At 41.1% G+C, this 20,458-nt stretch overlaps 1 protein-coding gene across 1 annotated transcript in view; it reads right to left on the bottom strand.

The window, feature by feature from the left end:
- LNPEP (leucyl and cystinyl aminopeptidase) overlaps positions 1-20,458 on the bottom strand; it is a 57,240-nt gene that overhangs the window by 32,138 nt on the left and 4,644 nt on the right. The window contains 1 exon segment of the mRNA XM_032205980.1: positions 463-1,303. Coding sequence (XP_032061871.1) covers positions 463-1,303 — 841 coding nt within the window.

The following is a 20,458-nucleotide window of genomic DNA, read 5'->3' as shown; positions in this document are numbered from 1 at the left end:
GTAGGTAGCTATTTTTGTTAATCTTCACATAAAGCCCTCATTCCCCACACTGGAGGTACTATCAACTAGCCAAGAACATTTCAAAAGAGAGATACTAAAAATTAAACAAAAAAACACAACGTGGTATAGCTATCTATAAGCTCCATACAGCACCACATTAAGCTGAGGAAGAAGCTGCCCTGACTTAATAAACTCATCCATGAAAGACACTTCTCAGGCATTGCTGATTTTAATCATTGATAATTTCCAGCTCCCTAGCAGCTTCGCTTAAAGTGTCAGCAACATAACAAAAATAAAAGACTTTTTTTTTTAAATCCCTAGATTTAAAACATCAGGAACAAAGTGTATCTTTAAACTCAACAGGAACCAGTTGTACAAAACATTCAATAGAAAAAGTCACCCCTGTTACTTCTAAAGCACAATCTAGAAATGACAAGAGAGCAGCAACTTTTGTGTGCATACCTTTGTTTAGAATCCTCATCCTTGTAAGAAATTTTGTAGAAGCCATAGTAGGTGTCCGATAAATTAGCTGAATATTCTATGTTGACAGTGTAATTCTGTCCTACAAGGAGAGCCTCAGGAGCCATGATTGCTATCTGGTCATGCAATGGGTATTCCAGCAATTCAACTGGCTTTGCTTGCCTTCCTCCTGTCGAAGTAAGGGATGCCTTGGTGATATTAAGTCCTGAGCTGTGAAGCACAATCTTCCTAGTTACCTGGAGAACATTAACCACTATCTTTACAGATCCTGAAAATTTCAGAGTAGTAAGGTTTGGCTGCAACTCAAGATCATAATGCAGTGGTACAACATCAGAAGGAAGTCTCATTTTTGCCCATGGAAACAGTTTTCCATTGGTTGCCAAAGGGTATATTAGTTCCATTGTACGATTTTTTTTATGGCAGCCTTCTTTGGTAAAGGTACATTTGGGAAGAAGATAAATCACCATTATCACTGAAATCACAGTCACAAAAACAGCAGCGCAAACCACCATGGTCCTTGTAGAGGGCACCGAGCACGATCCGTCTGGACTTTGTCTATAGCCGGCCATGTTATTCCGGAGACCTGAGCTTCTGTTAATGAAGGACATTCCCAGCAATTTTGCTGATGACTCATAATCCTCTTCATCATCATCCATTTCATGCTCCCCAAGGCCACGCACCAAGAGCCGTGAGCTTCTTGGTTCATATTCAACTTCATCGGGCTCCAGGGGATGTAAACAAGGCTCTTTTGCCAAGTCAACCACATCGGGCTCTTCCTCAAACATACTGTTTTCAATCATATTTCTGGGTAACTGAATTTGATCTGGAAAAAGAAAAGAGCATATGTTACGTCATAAGCAAAAGGCATGACTATAATATCTGAAAGACAGTTTATTAAGGTAAAGAGCAAGAAACACTCTTACCACACATACTATCGTCACAAGCCCTTCAATTTTCTTTCTCAGGCTTGTTCTCATTAAACCTTGCCATGTTTTTCTGCATTTTGGTTCACTATCTTGCTCCCTTCTGGGCTTCAAGATGCTTCCATTGCACATACTCAGTCACATCTTGCACCATAGTTTGGGATCACCACATTTCATTCCCAATTCACTGATATCACTGCCTTGGCTACATATCTCCTACCCCAAATAACTCTACGTGTATTCAACTAAATTAGGTACAATGAAATGTTTTTTATGTTGCAGGGTAAAGAACAGGCAGCCAATACAGTTCTTAAGGTGCTTCTAAATATGCTAGTTACTAAGTCCTTGTTAGAGGAGAATATTTGCCAAGGTGCTGGCAGCTATACAAATAAAATATCCATTTTACATTTTTTAAACTACTGTTTTTAAAAAGCACCCCCCCCCCCCCCCAAAAAAAAAAAAAATGCATCTCCTAAAGCAATATAAATATTACAGTTCAAATTGAAGACTTCATTCTGCCAGCATCAGGTACCTTCATCCTTCAGGTGCAGTTATATTTTGATCAAACTTCTGCACTTGTCTGTAACTGCTTATGTAAAAAGTTACCTTTCAGTTAACCCACTCAGTGAAAAGTAAAAAAACTGAAAATAATGTTCAGAAGAACTATATACAGGTTATTGGATGTGGAAACAGAGAAGTTGCAACCTTATAAACAAGGAGTTTTGGTTTTTTTCCTCATGCTGTATTTCATCCAGAGCACTGTAAATAACATAGAAAGGTTGTTGATAGGTTTTGTTGTTGATAGCTTTTTTCTTTGGACACCACAGAGCTGTCTGGCAAACAAAACAATTCAAATGGAAAAGTTATATATACATAAGAGATTTCTCAACCAAACAGTGCAAGAAATCCCATAACCAACTTTTTAGGACCTTGCAGATTAGTTAATTAGAATAGTGCCTCTTCACAGCTTCAAGAGGACTAGGCAACACTTTTGTCAAACTGCAAGGCTCTGGATATGAAGCTAAGCTCTTTCAGACATGAAGGTCTATTGTTAGCCAAACAATCATATCACATCTAAATTCTGTGCATCATTTTCCAAATGAAAAAGAAAAGTTTTCTTTCAATCTAAAAGCTATTGAAAAGGTTTTAGCAGGCTTTTACTAATTTCTGGCAAGAATATACTTAGTCCCAACCTATAGAGAGAGAGATATCAGTGCACCACATTGCACAGTGCAATACATTAATGATTTATATATATATATAGCTAAGGTCCCTTTCAACATTTGAGGTTAATAGGTTAATCATAGAACCACAGAATGGTTTGGGTTGGAAAGGACCTTAAGATCTTAAGGGACCTTAAAGGTGCTAACTCCGCTGCCAAGGGCAGGGACACCTTCCACCAGACCAGGCTGCCCAAAGCCCCATCCAGCCTGGCCTTGAGCACCTCCAGGGATGGGGCATCCACAGCTTCTCTGGGCAGCATGTGCCAGGGCCTCACCCTCATCATGAAAAATTCCTTCCTTATGTCTAATTCAAATCTACCTTCTTTCAGTTTAAAACTATTAGCCCTTGTCCTGTCACTACAGGCCCTAGTAAAAAGTCACTCTCCATCTTTCTCAAAAGGCCTCTCTTTGGGCACTGGCAGGCCACTATACATGTAAAGTCTCACCAGAGCCTTCTCTTCTCCAGGCTGAACAATCCCAAACCTCTCAGCCTATCTTCATAGGGAGGTGATTGCCCCCCTGCTCTGCTCTCCTGAGACCCCACCTGGAGTGCTGTGTTCAGCTCTGGGGCCCCCAGCACAAGGATATGGACCTGTTGGAGTGAATCGAAAGGAGGGCCAGGAGGATGCTCAGAGGGCTGGAGCACCCCTCCTGTGAGGACAGGCTGAGGGAGTTGGGGGCTCTTCAGCCTGGAGAAGAAAAGGTTCCATGGAGACCTCATTGCGGCCTTCCAGTACCTAAAGGGGGCCTACAGGAAAGATAGGGAGAAACAAACTCAGCGAGTGTAGTGACAGGAGAATGGGTAACAGTTTTAAAGAGCGTGGGTTTAGATGAGATATTCAGAAGAAATTCTTCACTCAGAGGGCGGGATGAGGCCCTGGCACAGGCTGCCCAGCGAAGCTGTGGGTGCCCCATCCCTGGAGGTGTTCAAGGCCAGGCTGGATGGGGCTTTGGGCAACCTGGTCTGGTGGGAGGTGTCCCTGCCCATGGCAGGGGGTGGGAACTAGATGGTCTTTAAGGTCCCTCCCAACCCAAACCATTCAGTGACTCTGTATATGAAATTGGAGACCCTGCAGAGCACAGAGGACAGAAAGCTAAGTTACAAATGAAAACATACAGACAAACTAGTGAAAGAAAAAAAAGGTGGAAAGACAAAGTATTGTGCAACGGAAGATCTTTTACAGTTCTACACAAGCAGGGCTTTTCTAGCAGTTCCTTGTTGCTCTTTGAATCCATTGGCTAGCTTCAATCCGATTTGAAAGGAGTCTGAAGGATAACCAAATTCCTTCAAGTCCCAACCCAACCCCACCCCAAAACTGCTCGCAGAAGACACCCAAATTTACATCTGCTATACAGGAAAGGCAGGTATTAAGACTCACATCTTAACCACTTGCAAAGGCAGCAGCCAGTCAGTACACAGCTCCAACCCCAGCCATGGCAAGTGCTGCAGCTGCATGGCCAGCAAAAGAGGTAGAAGACAGGGGAGGCACTGCAGAAGGAAGGAGGAGACAGATAAAGAACATAAGTCTGGCAGAAAGTAGGCTTCATCAGCTCTGCTGCTCATAGAACAGTTTGCTTTTTGAGGAAATTATTCTCTAGTTAAGTTTCTTCTAAAGCCAACTATCTTAATTTTCAAACCTGCATGCAAGCACTCGTAACTCATCAGGTCAAAATAATTACATGAAAAATCTGATCAGAAAATAGGAAAAACTAGAACAAAATCTAGTTTCAAGGCAATTCATAGTTTTAACACCTTAGAAGCTTCTAGGGAAACAAAAGTTAAAACCAATTTCCACTGACTTTTTTGGCAAACACTGGAAGCAACCAAGGCCTTAGCTGTTCTGCCGTGCTGCAAAACATCTCACGGGATTACCAGTTTGATCTCAGGCTGGGAGATCAGAACTGCAGCGAAGATCAATGGCATCACCAGACTTCTATTCTCCACTTGAGAGCACGCAAAGTATCAGAAGGCTATCTGTTACTAACGCTGACATATGGGTTCACAGAAGCATAGAAGCCAGGCTGCTTTTTCACAGAGGAGCCATGGCAAATATGTTTAAATCATTTATGCTCAGATAAACTGTGGAGTGTTTGCTTCCTGATGGTTCACAGGGATTTATAAGACAAGAGTGTGAGTCATCAATCATGGGGATTCAACTGCTGTGACCTTTCCATTTAAACCCATGAGCTACTACAGTGAGCTAAAAGGTCCACAAGAAGGACAAAAAAGGTACTCTCAAGCTGCAACAGGCCGTAAGGAGTAAGCAGCAGCCCGAAGAACAGTTTTACACCCATCACATTTCACTGCTGTCTTACACACAAGTATGGTCAAGGGGCAAACAAATGCAGTGACTGAAGCTGATTAATTCAGTTTCTAATTACAATGCAGGAAACAAAAAAGAGTAATTCCAAGACTAGGGAATTCTAACCTATGCACAGTTCCAGTGAACCACTGCCATACCAGCTGCACTGTGCTCACACTAATTCACAGCTAAGGAAATATGGACCCAAGTTACTGAAATGCACTATAAAAGTTCTGTCTTTTTCCAGCCTTCCATACTCCAGTTAAGAGGTTAAAATATTAAAAAATAAATCCAATCAATCCCACTGGTACGGTTAGTCAGACTGCCATCACTTTTTGAGACTGTAAGTTCATCACAGTATCATCTTCAATTAATGGGCAGGTGTCATGCAGTATTTTTACTGAAATAAATTATAAAAGAATTACAATAGCACCTATCATTTGGCAGGAACTGAGCCCTTGTCACAGAGATAAGCACAGGAAACTGTCCATTCCCCTGGAACAACCAGGAAGCCAAACAACTGGGCAGTGTCTTGTCACAGACCAGCAGATGTGGTAGAACTCAAGGCCAGACCAAAAGGCTCTCTCTATAAAGCATGCCTACTAGCTGGAGTAAAATTTGATGCCCACTGCACGTAAACCACTTCAATGCATTTTAAGTAATAGGAGAGAGGTACAGAGTTAGTGCTGTGTAGAAACAGAAATTTACTAATCTGCCAGTGTGTCCTAAAAGGGCCGGCCCATCAGGTCACACAGAAAAACTGTGAGCAAAGGACTTGTTTTGCTACCTGAGGCTGAAAGTGAGGCACGTTGTATGGAAGGAAGAGCACACCACCCTCAGAGAAGAAGACACTAACAAAGCCATGCATGTTCCAGGAAAATGTCCAGTGACTCAGCAAAACTGGAAGGATAATTATAAAATTTTGGCATATCATGCATTTAATAGTCAATGTCTTTCCCTTGCCTTGATATGTTTTGACAGCGAAAACAGGAGTACCTGCTATTTCAGCTGTGCCAGTACCAAGAAAACTCAAGAAATGTACAACAGGGAACTAGTTAGTCTGTTATTGATTAAAACAACATAACCCACACAAACTCAGTCACCCCCCGAGATTCGATGGAAGCAGAGAAGAGCACAGCTCTTATTCAGCTTGAACATTACAACTCAAATTATGTACTAAGAGCTAGTTGAAGTACAGTCCTCACACAATCAACTCACTGATATCATGTCAAATAACTCTGTGCAATGAAGGATTTCAGGAACAGCTAATGATGTTTATCAATGGGGATACATTTACCCAGGTCCACAGTACTTTTTACACACCTAATTTTTACATCCATCTTTTACACTGCTGAACTTTTCTTTAGCAGCATCAGCTGCTTACCAAACAGCAAATCCCACAAACAAACCACATCAATTTTCTCTCCAGGAAAGATCTGGCATTTAAGACCATATAAAAGGGCAAAAAGTAACTTCAAAGCATTATTTTCCTTTTAAAGATCTGATTTTTATTTGTTGTTTATGTAATGGTCACATTTGCTAGGATCAGTGGTGAAACACTTGCAACACTTACACTTTTCAGATTAGGCAAACAGCATAAAGGTGTATGTATATAAATATGTAATAACGTACACAAAGGCAGTACAAATGTTACTGTTTTTGAAATGATTTAATCCCTCTCAGTAACTAACATCATGGCACAAGGAAGAGTCAACGACAAAACTGTGGAAGTAACAACGTATGTGAAGTCACTGCACTCTTCTGTATCAAAAGCAGCATTTTCAGGATAAACTGAAGTATAACTGTTCGTATAACTGTTGTCCATGAAAGAAAAAAAGCTTGAAAATTAGATATCAGAAGAATGTTTGCTGTAAAACCTATACTCATATTTTACTTAGTGAATTAAGTTTCATTTTATCGTATCTGAAAAACAAGATACGCTATCTGCATTGTGTATTGGAAGTTTTGGAAGCATTACGCTATCAAAAAAACCCACACTATTACAGACAAGATAAAGCCATACAATTTTCTTAGCTACAGTGTCTCTAATATTCTCTGTGCAAACATCTATGTATACCTAGCACTACAAAACTTATGATATTTGTAAATAATGCATATTTGCTGCAGAATCCGTTCTTTAAGAAAAAAGATAAACATGTTACAGTACAGTATTCATCTGTACTTATGAGAGGCAAAACCGAAAATATACCTATTTTAAATTTACATAGTGAAATTTTTCACACATCTTATGTGTGAAAGATAAAAGAGGAACTTGCATTACATAGTTTGAAAACAGGACAGAGGAAAACAAGGTAGGGGAAAACAGCATAGATGATACCCATAAAACTTCCAAGGATTATATGGCTTTGTTGAAATTAAACCAATGATTAAATTGTACGTTTTAAGTACACAGTTAAGCATGTGATTAGAAAAAAAATATTCATAACACATGGCAGGAGAAAAAAGGCTAAACTTGACTTTGGGAACAAAAATGTATTTTTTCACATTGAAGAGTTGTCTAAAATGTGAGTCTAGACATTTGGGACACTGAGAATTTGGCAAAACTATTAAAAGATTAACGCACTGTCTCCTGAATCATCTATCCCCAAACCTTCATTGACAGCCTCAAATAAAAGCGGACAAGGAGAGGAAAATGTTCTGCTAACGCTTCACGTATCTCTGAAATGTCCTGATTAAAATTTCAGGAACGCTGCTCTAGAAAAGCAAAATAATATACTGTTTAAAGTTTTTGTTGACTCATTTTGGCATAGACCCATCTTCCACATTTACCTAATCAAAGCCATAAGCCTTAACTTTCATTGAGCTACTTACTACATACATCATTGAATTGTAAAAATAAAACCTCTCAGGCCAGATTTGCTCCTCTTGATGTCAGTTTACTAACAATACGGCTTAGCAGGAAATGAATCGATCTCTAAAAACCTGAACTGCAAAGCATTAAATCTTTCATGGAAGAGACGATCACTCGCCCATGCTTGTGCACCCCATACTGGACTCACTGTACATCTTCTTCCAAATCCTGATTTTATCATCAGCCAAAACTATTGTTGCAGTTATTGTTCCTGCTGTAGGTGAGGGGAAGGAACGGAGACTGGCAGCCCAGAAGACCATTCCAAAACACAGGTTCAATTTCACAGGTGCTAAAACTAATATGCAAGAGCACTTTGCAGAAAGCTGAGCTCCTACATCCTGCACTGGAAATTCTATACAAATACTAAAAGTGAGAAATATCTCAGAAAGTGCAATCATCTTCTCAGTGGAGACTGCTTTCTTCAGCCAATTACAAATCACTGGTTCCAGACACCACTGATCAGAATTTTCACCACTGCAAACCAATGTCTGAGGTTAAGACAACAGGTACAACTTATCCAATATCTTCTCATCAGTTTAAAGCAATAAAATAGCCTCGGCTCACAGAGAAGTCGGGCACTTAGCTGTTAAATCTCCAATTAAACATCTGAATTGGTAGCCTTTGAAAATGAACATTTAAACTTTCATAGTTAACATTTTCAAAGAAAGCAGCTTGATACTTTTTTCAAAATATACAGACAAAATAACGTCAACTCTCCTAGTTAATGCTATTTGTGAACTGCATAATCAGGTGAGTTAGGAAGGAGTTTCACGAATCGAGCTGGGAAGGAAGTGTTTCAAACACTCTACCCCACTTCACCACTTCAGCAAATGAGGTAAGACAAAAAAAATAATCAAGAAACAAAAGTTAAAACTTACTACTTTTACAATATTTTGTATCAATAGACTAATGTAAGAGAAAATAAGACTATGAGAATAAAATGCTTAAAAGTGATGAATACTAGGGCAATGTTGCTGCTTCTAATTCCCCCTTCCCTTTTTATTTAAGTAGCACCCAAATTCATATCCGTCTATTATGTCCTATTTGTATGCTGTATGTTAAGATCTTTTGCACAGGATTTGAACACGTGGGTGACATTATCTCAACCACTAGATGAAATCTGTTTTTTCCCCTACACAAAGCTCCCAGTGAATACAAATATAAGTGTTGATTTCCTGGCTGCATAGGCCAACAACCTAAGTCTACATGCACTTCAGAGCAGTAAAGCTCCTCCCACCTACAGCCTTCTTTAGGCTCTCAGTGTTTGGATGCAGCATCAGAGGTGCCTTCTGTGCTGTTAATTTCAAAACCTGCTGACCAAGTCAGTATTAACCTCACTTTCGTAAGAAGCCTGGAGCATAATGCTTTAGAAATAATTAATAATCTCAGGAATTAGGAGCTGAAGTCCCCTCAGCCATGTAGTAGACTGTAGCAGCAAACATGATAGATAAACTGGCAGCGCTTCTAATAGCTGTCCACGTATCTCTAGCCTTAGGACTGGTTGCTTGCTGAGGTGAACCATTCTCACGTCATGATCTGAACAAAGAATTATACAAAAGACACAAGCCAATTACTCAAAACCAAATGGACTTCGAATTAATCCATGCTTTGATGCTGCATCAGGAGCTGTGAAAGAAAAGCATGCTTTCCAAGCATGGAGTGTATCAGTGAAGCAGAATACGAGTTTTAAACAGTTAGCTTGAACAAACACTACAAATAAACAGACCCTGCCACCCTAATGTCTACAGCTGGGACAGGAGGACTGGGATGGAGCCTTTCAATCAACCCAAACACTCAGCATACAGTAACTTCATCGCCTGTTGAGACGCTGAAAAGCAGACCACTTCTCTTACCCATCAAGGTGAGTTCCCAGCCATCCCTGCTGAATCTAAAGGCACGACAGGAGGAATTTAGCACTGCCCAGAGCCAGCGGAGCCATGCAGCCCAGTCCTGTCACAGACAGCCACCTCAACTGATGGTCAGTCCAGTCTTTGCATGTAGTCCTGTTCTCCACAAAATATGCAGAAACCTGAAGCCAAGCCTACAATTTCTTTACCTTACCATTAGCACCTTCTGGTCTATTTCACTGATCACTCACCACTTCAAGGTGAGTGTTATCAGATCTAATCAGGTAGACTGCTAAACTTTCACAGCCTTTCTCAGTTTCTTTACATTTCCAGCTATTAAAATCCAGTGGAACAGCACATAATGAAGATCATTGCGTCTATTCCCTTTCCTGGATCACCACTTCCACATCTTAACAGAGATACATTGACCTCTCACCACATTCCCCAAGTCCTCCATCCTTCATCCTACATCCTTCCCCAGCACCTGTGTCCAAGATGCCTCAGAGAGAGTTGTGAGCTCTGCGTTCCCCTCTTTGTTCCTCTTCTTGAGGAAGCAGGCCTGGGGCTTCCTCTTACTGCTACTCAGAAGATGAATGATTGAAAATGTGACCCTGTTCAAGGTTTGTCCTACTCCTCTGAGGTGGGCAGATTCACCACAAGCACCATACGCCTATTTTCTGCGGCAGTGGCCAGAGGAGTTCACTTGTGTTTCCTTATCTAAGAGCATGGGCTGGTCAAGAATTCTGAACAAACTCTTGCCTTACTTTAGTTTCTAAGCAGAGATTCCCTTCACTTCTAAACCATCCCCTTTCTAACTAACTTCAGCTCTGCCCCTCTGACACAGCACCTCAGCTTGCCTGCATAGAGGCTGAGGACTTGGTGCTCCTTTCAGAAATAACCCGAGTGCTGAGTGAGTCCTTAGACTGCGTGTAGGCTTTTAAAGACTTTCGTAGGTCTTTGATTCCACTGTTAGCAATGTATTTGACATACAACACATTACACACACACAAAAGAGCAAACACTCCAATGCAGAAATCCTTTCAATAGTTAAAATACTTGTAAAGGTTTGAGCAAATGTAAAAACTGACACAAGTCTCAAAACAAACAAATAGTTATTAAATTACTAAATACTAATCGGAATACTAATTACTACTACTAATAACAACTAAATACTACTCAGAAACTTTTCTTCCTTCTCCCAGTCACAAGAAGCAAGCCTTGCCCCTGTACAGCATCCAAATATACCAACAGTTAACACACGGCAGTGAGGCCCAGCTGACAGGATACAGCCCAAGAACTCTGATCGCCTGTCCAGATATGATGGTTTGGAGCGTAATTTCTTTCCTCTATCCCCCACTTCTGCCCTAACCCTCTCTTTTGAGCTAATGGTATGGTTTAGACTTTGTTTGCACACTGGAGCTCCACAACAATTGCTGCCTGCTACTGTACTGCTTCTTACAAGTGCCTGACAACTGAGCTCCAGGTTTACCACAGCTGTCAAAAAATACTGCCTTAAATGCAATTCATCACAAAATTCCCAGAAACACATTCAATTTCTTTGCGCAATGCCATGACACGTAATACTTAACAGCTATAGTCCTGGTCAATCAAATGTAGCTACCCACGGTGGGAAGCAAAAATTCAGTAGCGTTAACATGAGTAATGCATCTGTATTTACACAAGAAGCAAAACTTGATGCACTTTTATTTAGACCAATTAAAAATTCTTCCTTGTTGCTGCCTTGTTTTGTGACCAATCAACACTGAGGTGCCTATGGCAATGCCTGAAAATGCTGTACTGCCAAATGCATGCATCTGAATATTTAAGCAGCTAAGCAGGGAAAAGACATTATCGAGGAGGACAGCACTGAATGAATATATGTAAACACTGCTTGGAGAAGCACAGAGCAACTAAATGCCTCAAGGCTTTGGAGGAAGCAATAAAAAACCTTTAAGTGGAAAAAAAGTACTTAAATATCAAATATTAAATTTAAAAACTGCTTTGTCGCGTTTCCGTAATACCATCCAACAGAAGCACTACACGATTTCTAGATTTTGCCCATGGACAACTGATTTACAGCACAGCCAGTAAATAATCCCTGTTGCTATTTTCACGTTCAGTACACAGACACAGCTCCCTGGGACACAGGAAGTCACTTGCAGAAAGAGCAGGAGGGCACTGGCACAAGACACTTGAACCCTGCATATACTGAGAAACCTATGCAAAACCCTAACCAAAAACTTGTGCTTCAGTGCATCAGACAAGCAGTAATATTTCTGGATTCCCCCCCCCCCCCCCATCCACACAGGAAAGGGGGTGGTGGAAAAAATTTTATTTGTTCATAGTCTATATATAAAGTGAATTCCTCGTGTTATGAGATTTCTAGCTCTGAAGCTTATGTAGAAGTTCCATGCAGGGACACACAGCATGGATCCCACAGATGACAACCGTAAATTCCTAGATTCAGGACATTCAAATCACTGTGTGCATACCGTATAAGATTTATACACATAAGAAATAAAAAAAAAAAAAAAGTTATGAAGTCTGCTCTTCAAAAGGTACAACTATTCGTTACTGGAGAAAAAAAAAAGAAAAAAAATCTACATGTTTTCCCTCCTTTGGCTGCAAAGCTGTATTTTGTGGGAAGAGTGCTTAGGGGGTCACCCTTTATCACCACTTGAAGATCGTATTACATTTCTTCTAGTGGATAAATATCCACTAGATGTATTGAGTGAAACAATTCAACAAAGCAGTATTCTTTTTATTCTTCATTTTCTTCTTTAAAAGTGAATCATAAATATCCAATTTTACATTATACCCAGTAGAAGACTGTCTACAATACTTTAATATATTAAAAGAAAATGAAATAGTATACATAGTATTACTCGATCACAATCTGGATGCCATTTCTTTATCATTCCAGTTTTGAAGAGATCTTTCCCTTGTCAACAAGGGAAGTATTTCAGATTGCTTATCACAAGCAGAAAGAAAATAATCACAAACTCGTAACACAGAGCTTTATCCATCTCTCTCAGGAAGTAAAATCTTTTCAGCCTGCTCTCAACCTAGTAGTTCTTGGTTTATGATCACTACTTCTTGTCACATCAGTTTAGTTGCTCTTTCTACAATGTTAAGTACCTCCTTGCACTGTTGTGCTTTGGGCTGTCTCCAACTAGTCTATAAAAAAATAAAAAGTATTATCTGTTTATTTAAAAGAGAGAAAAGCTCATTTAATCTTTTCAAAGTAGCGTGTTCAGCAAAGAAAGCTAATACCAGCAAGCATGTTAGTCATGCTAAGATTCTGACTACAGTTTTCCTTCCCAAGTCACCCTAACTGTTCCACGCATCTCAAATTCCTTCTGAGGAAAAGATTATAATTTAATGCTATACAGAGCAATTATTTGCTGTTGCTAAAATAAGAAAGCTCGCAATGCCATTCACGTAATTTGAAAATCAACATCTCTTCACAGCGAGAAAACATACATTTATATCCCTCAGTCAGCTAAAAAACAAGGATACAAATAGCTGGTGGGATTTCAGGGGAATCAGAAATCCTCCTTGAAATCACTTTGCCCTCCTTTAACCTACCATCTTGGAGACGGGACAGCAGAATGGCAAAGGGAACTCTAAGAAAAAAATAAAAACACGCATGAGAAGAACCTTGCAAATGTAGAATGAACCACTCCAGAAGTTATAGGTCATATCAGAGAATCTAGCCTGCCAAAAAATTGCAGTTCCCAGGGATCATGCAAAAAGCAGCACTCAGAGGTCCCAAGTGCATCCACACACAACCAGGCCCCAGTTCCTTTGGGGCTTCCAGAGGTGGCTCGAGTGCAGCTTCTCCAGACGAGCAGGATCCAACAAACACACCCACGACTCCTTGCCAAAGGGCACGCAAAAGCCTGATGGATATCCCAGCTCTGTGGTTTATTCATGTAGATGCAGGCACATACCCACATCTTCCATCTGCGGGAGGAAGCCCCTGAGCTGACAGCACCTCCACAGTGACGGGTTTTCCTCAGACAGACATGAGGAAAATCAGAGCTGTGCACGAGCATGTGCTCATTAAATGTTCGTGCCAACTTCTTCATTATAAATAGGACCGAGGCATGGCTGCAAATATTTGCTTTGGATGGAAACATATATGGAAACATTACAGGCCCTATTCTGAATTTTCGAGCTGCGTTCAGTCACTGCACAGAGGCAGGAGACAGGAATCATTCAGAACGGGGCATCAGAGAGTGAGCTCAAACCGCTTCAAAACAGCTCAGGGATCTCACTGGCTAACAAAAAGGGCTTACATGATTTTCCATACTCCCTCACAAGCATCTCAGTTGGTTCCACAGCAATTAATACCTACAATCGAGGGCTGTTGAGCCAACACAAAAAGACTGGTTCTGTTACAGTACGAAGTCAACCTTGAAAAAAACAAAGAAGATATTCAAGTACCCTCTGAAAACAGTGATACAAGAGAGACCTACATGAATCCACTACCAGAAGAGCAGACTGGGCCCACAAATGTCTTTCTTGGTCCGTACATATACAATAAAGTCTCTTGAAGGAAAGTTTCATATGACCAGCTCCCCGTGCCAAGACAACTTGCCAAGAAGCCCTGAAAGTTTAAAAAACATGAACAACAGAAACTGAAACACGACTTTGCTCTCTACTAAAATCCCAGTTGAAATTATTCCGCTTTTACCATTTGGGATTTGAAGTGTTTTTATTTGAAAGAAAGAAAAGAAATGCCAAGTTTTAGACCTTGCCAGAGCTGTGCACAGACCTGGGTCCACTTCTGATGATCGTTAAGAGCTGTGCAGGTAAATTCCCACCTGTCTGTCCATTTTATGCACTACTTAACGTGTTTCCTAACAGCAGCACTCCACAACAGCATGCAGGAAACTCAGATTCCTTTCAGGAGGTTTTCAGCATCAGAAGACAACAACAACAAAAGTTACAGACACTACAGCAAGAAGCCTGCAATAGAGAGTGATTTCCCACCTCCACCCTCCCCAAGGAAGTAACCATGAGAGAGCAGCACACACTTCCTTCCCCCAGCCTTACCAGCATTATCTAGCTCCAGACTTCATGCAAAACCTCCCACCATTATGGCTATTTCCCCCTTGACGCTGTAAACAACTTGCAAAAGGACAGACCAGTGCAGTCTTAGGGACAGCATTTCAGCTGCATCAAACCCAACTGGTAGAGCCAGCTCTCACTGAAAAGCCAATACCGCATTTTGTATGCCTGTTTTGTAACTGTTTTTTCACCATAACACAACACGGTACATTAAAAAAATACATAAACGAAGGGAACAGTGAGGAATGATGCAATCGCGTAGAGCAGCAACAGAAAGCACTTTGCTGTTAACTCTGAGGATCACGCAAATATAACAAATGTCTTAATCCTTGAGAGAGAGAAAGGGGAGAGAGAGAGGACACACACCAACAAGGTTGGAAGTGATGACATTACTATTCCTACCAGATCGTATCTAAACTTCATGACATTTGAAATCGTGTCTCAGATTTAACATGCCACTAATGTAACCTTCATAAATAGCATTACAAGTTCTTCGTTTTCAGCAGGCATGGCTCAAAGGCAATTGGCAACGAACAGGGACAATCTAATAGAGAGCTACATGCGCGCTCTGCGATGCTCATAATGTAATTTTCTCTTAAATATGCATAGCTGGCAGGGCCCACAGAGGAGGGATTTAATCAATATTCAGAACATGCTTTACTCTCTAAGATAGCTTTAATATATGTTACTAGGCACCTACAGAGAGGCCACAAATTCAGAGCACCATGTCAGTAAGTACATGGATGACTGCTACGGTGTATAAAGCACATATACCTCCAAACAATCATTTCGCTGTTGCAGAGCAGTGCTCCTGCAGAGCCTGAGGTAAAAGCTGGGGTAAAAAAGGAGGAAGGGGGAACATTTGGAGTGACGGCGTTTGTCCTACCAACAAACCACTGCATGTGATGAGCCCTGCCTTGCCGGGAGTGGCTGGCACCTGCCTGCCCAGGGGAAGCAGTGAATGGGCTCCTTGTTCTGCTCGCTTGTGCGTGGGGCTTTTGGCTCACCTGCTAAACTGTCCTTATCTCAGCCCACGAGGTTGCTCACTGTAACTCACAGCCCTCTCCCCATCGCACAGCAGGCTGTAAGCAAGAGGCTGTGTGGGGCTCAGCCACCTGCCAGGGTTAAACCACAACAAGCAGGGAGCTTAAGCAGGACTTTTATTTACTGGTACAAGCAGTGCACGGGGGGCAAAAGCCCCACGTTTCTATAGGAGGGAAGCCACGTACATTTCAGTTTAGAAATAAAAGCTTTCATGCTTGCAGTTATTTTAAATATGTTAAATCTTATTTTTAGAACCTTTTCTTAAGGAAAACATTTCTGAAAAACACAACCAAGTTAGGCTGCTCCAGGACCAGTGCCATCACTTTCTCTTGGTTTAATGAGCTCAGAAGGGAATAATCCAATACAAGAGAACACAACCAAGAAATATTAGGAAATATGATGTATTCCTACAGAAATCCTCTTATCATACATGCGCCTTGCTGAACAGAAGCACTAGGTGGGCTAACAGCATGCCCTTACCTCCCACGATGTTACAAGAGCACACGTACACATTTTTAATAGACCAAAAACACACATCTGAACATACAGGTACTTTTACACAATGAACATAATCATTTAGAAAGAAAGTGAAACATCAAAGCCACTTGTGCTGTGAGCATAAAGCAGCATTTACCAGTCCTCTCAGTATTACTTCAGTACAGAGACCAGAACAGAACACATCGACACAGGCGGAATAAATTCTAAAAGCCTTACATAAATCACAACCTCACTGAAGCAAAGTGGGAGTTTTTCAGCTACAGCTAAGAGCTCAGCACCCTTCACTCACACAGATAAAGACATTTCCATTTGGCAGTCATAAAAAAACAGGACAGGCTCTGCTGCTTTTTGTGGTGTTATTACTGAAGTGCAAACACACACGCTGACCCTCTGTACAATTTTACTGCGAGCTTCCACCAAAAGGCAGGCACTACAGGAAATCCATCCAAGACACAGAGTACTGGCAGTATCCTAGTGACAAACACCACTTCGCAGGAGGCTGATTTCAGGAGACAAGCAAGTCTACAGGAGCAGCCAAACTGGTAAGAGGTTTACAGGAATCTGTGCAGTTAAGTGTGTATCACTGCTTCTTTCATTGGGTCACAAGGGAAGGACAAACAAAAAATGCACAGAATATAGGCTGGTTTGAAAAAAACACATCGTAATTTTTTGTATGATCCTAACTTGAACTGTTTTTCCTGAATTGTAAAGGTGGATAAATGCCGCTTTCCAAACCAAAATAAACAAGGCAGCCTAAGATCCAAGCCATACAAGGTCTCTCTCTATTCAACATCCCTTCCTCCTGACTGTAATGGAAGGCCTACTTTTGCCTTTTTGTTTTGTAATTATTTTTATTCCACTTACAAACATGAGATCAAATATTTCAATAGCAAGCTCCTGCACGTAGCTTAGAGCAAAATTCCACCAACAAGGCCGTATGATGGAAATTAAAACAATACATGGTTATGTATTTTCAAACCCTCTCTTATCTTAAATTGCCATAAGAAACAAGGGCTGAGAGTGTAATCTCATTTAAGACTCTGTTTATTTGTCTTGGGTGCTTCTGAAAGACTTCCTTAAAGCCTTTTCCTGATTTTTAAGGAAAGCACAAACACATTTTCTTTGGCAAGACCTCAGACTGAAGAACCACATGAATCAATTACATTTCAACATCTAGCTATAAAGTTTTAAGTAGATTGGCATGCAATTATTGATATGTCATTTCAAATCACTACCTTTTTTGCTGTCAATAAAAATAAAATGTTTCAGAAGATAAAAGAGAGAGTGACTATCATTTACTGATAATGTAAGTACATAACTTTCCCTGGAGGTCAGTAAAGATTACTGGAGAATTTAAAGCTACCCAGAGCAAGCTTCGTCCAGATTTTGATATCCAGCGTAGGCATAACATGTCCATTCACACTTTGCCAGATGTTGTCAGTTTTCAATCTGCAGGACTTCAGCTTCCACAGTGAAAAGTAGGGGGAAGGTAGAGGGAAGGGAAGAGCAGGAGGTTGTTTTAAGTGACTCTACTCTTTAGCTGCTGGGAGAGGAAACCTTACACGAGTCCCGGCAGCATTAAGGCAGCGCTCTGTCCTCAGTCACTGATTGGGCAAAATGCAAGGACATCAGGAAAAGAGGGCACTGAAAACTAATGTTATTAGATAGCCTTTTAGTTTCCTGTTTCCAACCTGATCAAGGGTATGTTTTGCAATTAAAATGATAGAAACTGTTTGACCACAGGGATCTAATGAAAAGGCATCCAATCCAGCCTTGGGGACTCGCTGGAAGCTGTCTTAAATTTCTCCAGCTTCTGAAGCTCCCATATTCGGGGCTGTAGACTGTCTGCTTGACTACATATAGCCATGGCTGATGAATACCAGGCTGTTCACAGCTAAGTTACAAAAGATTTCTCAGCCAGTTATCAGCTGTTCAGTAGAAATACAATAGAGAACTCTGCAGCTAGTGGATTGTTAGACAAGCTGTAAGGCTGCATGCAGCCCAGTGCTTGCTTAGTTGGCTTTGTTTGTTTTCCTAAGCAGTAAATTCCAACTATCAAACCCTCTCATCCTGAGCACCGTCTAAAACAAACAAGAAAACCCATCAACAACAACAAACGAGAAAGCCTGATGTGCCTTTTGGATTGCTGCTCTTACTTAATACACATTTGGTAACTCCTACGATACACTGCATAAAAACACCTGTAAGTCAGAAGCAAATGAGTATCTGTCAGACTTACTTTACATCAAGACAAAGCACTCCAACAGAGAAAAAAGGCAGTATGCCTGCATGGTAGCTCAAGAAATACTGAGATCTAAATTGCTCAAAGAGCTGTCACATACTCACTGTCAGCTTGAAATCAGCTTCATTGCAGCCACCACCTCGACGGGGAAGGAGACAGCCCAAATATCAGACGCTTTTCAGAAGGTACCGGGGGATCATCTCTTTCACTCAGTGTCACCACAGAAAAAGCAGGTGGGAGAGCTGCTGACTGCGCAGAGTGCCAGCGCGATCTGTGCATCAGATAAACATGCCCTGCAGGGTTTGGGGAAGGTTTCTGCAGAAATACCAGCAGGGTCACTCTAGAGCCAGCCCTGCGAGAGCTCCTATCTACAATCCATGCCTGCCCGCAGGTATTTCAGTCTTGTGCGTATGCTGGGTTGCTCTGACCAGAAATGTAGGTATCCTTGGCTGCATCACTATTACTAGATTTATACGTATTTCAAAACACAAACTGCTGCCAAGAAAAAGGAAGAAAATAACAAGGTGAGAAGAAGAGATGAAACAGGGGGAGAGGGACACAACTCAGTTCCTCTCTAGACAAAGCACATTTCTAACCACCGTTTCTTATGTAGAATAATTTTTGTAAATCACAGACCTGTCAATGACACAACCCCTTAAACTAAGGCTTAAGTTCTGCTCCACAAGTGTTTGTTTTTTTTCCCTTCATTGATCTTAATCCCACAACCATTACTTCTGCAGATGAAAAGTTACCTTATAATTCCCTGCATTCACATACTGCCCATTAATACCTGTCACTGCTTTACATACATAAAGGGGGGGGGGGGGGGGGAATATCACAAGGAACATAAAGGATATTGACATTTAGTGTAGCCTCTTCTATTCTAGGCACCATCCCTCCAGCACAGCAGCAGCCTGAACTTTTGCCAAATCAATCAACGGAGTTGCCAACAAGTCAGTTGCTGTGATGGAGCCTGCTAGCTCAATCAGAGTACATAATGCAGAACAAAAACAGCGCTCCCACCACTGCAATGCAGACCACCGTCATAGTAGCATCACAGCATCATGACAGACGTGAAGGAAAATTTAAACTGTTTCCTTGAATTGTTTTTATTTTTTTTTCCCCCAAAGTTTAACAGGTTTGCACACTTCAAACAACATTATTTAGCTCCTACCTTCCTCACATTTACATTTTATTTGCTGCAGTGTGTATTTTGTGATGGTCCCTTTAATCATTTTCCAGTTGTTTGTAGAATAGCACTTTACTCATGCTCATCGTCATACTTAAAGAGAATCAGTTGTGCCAAGACCTCATTAATATGCCTGTCAGCGACAAATTTGGATAGTAAAACTGACAGCTCATAGAGCCAACTACTCCTGGTCTTTTTCTCTTACCTGCAGAAGCTTCAGCTTAGAAGCAATGAGGGTTTTAAAGGATTCTGAAGCTTTTTGGGCTCCCACAAATACAAGCCCGGCTGTTCCAGAAAGATTGGTTTACGTGCATGAAAAACAGTCACAAATGACTATCGATGTGTTAACAGTTCATTACTACAGCAGAAGAAATTGTTTTCAAGTGTCGGATTTTATACAAAAGGAAGGCTTAAAACTACAGCAGTGCTTGGCCCCGGAGCAGTAAGCAAACGAGGCACATTCTTAGCTTTAACCACAAGTGGTTCCCCTTAAAAGTCAGCGACACTGTGACACGGATGTACAGTCAGACAAGAACTTGAGTGCTTGCAGAATCGATTCCTTCCTTGTCAAAGAGTGATTACAGACCAAAAACAGCTCTCTGCACTCAGCCACACTCAACAAGGAAGACTAAAACAGGATCTTCCAAACACTGAAACTTCAGGAGGAAAAAAAAAAAAAATAATCAAAACTAAAATACCCTATTTCCACAGTAACAAGAAAACACCAAGACATCTCAGATTTCTGTGGGACTAGGACTCCT

Source organism: Aythya fuligula, chromosome Z, assembly GCF_009819795.1.
Source record: "Aythya fuligula isolate bAytFul2 chromosome Z, bAytFul2.pri, whole genome shotgun sequence".
NCBI lineage: Eukaryota > Metazoa > Chordata > Aves > Anseriformes > Anatidae > Aythya > Aythya fuligula.
Note: the sequence above shows the minus strand (reverse complement) of the source record. Positions and strands in the feature narration are given on the sequence as shown.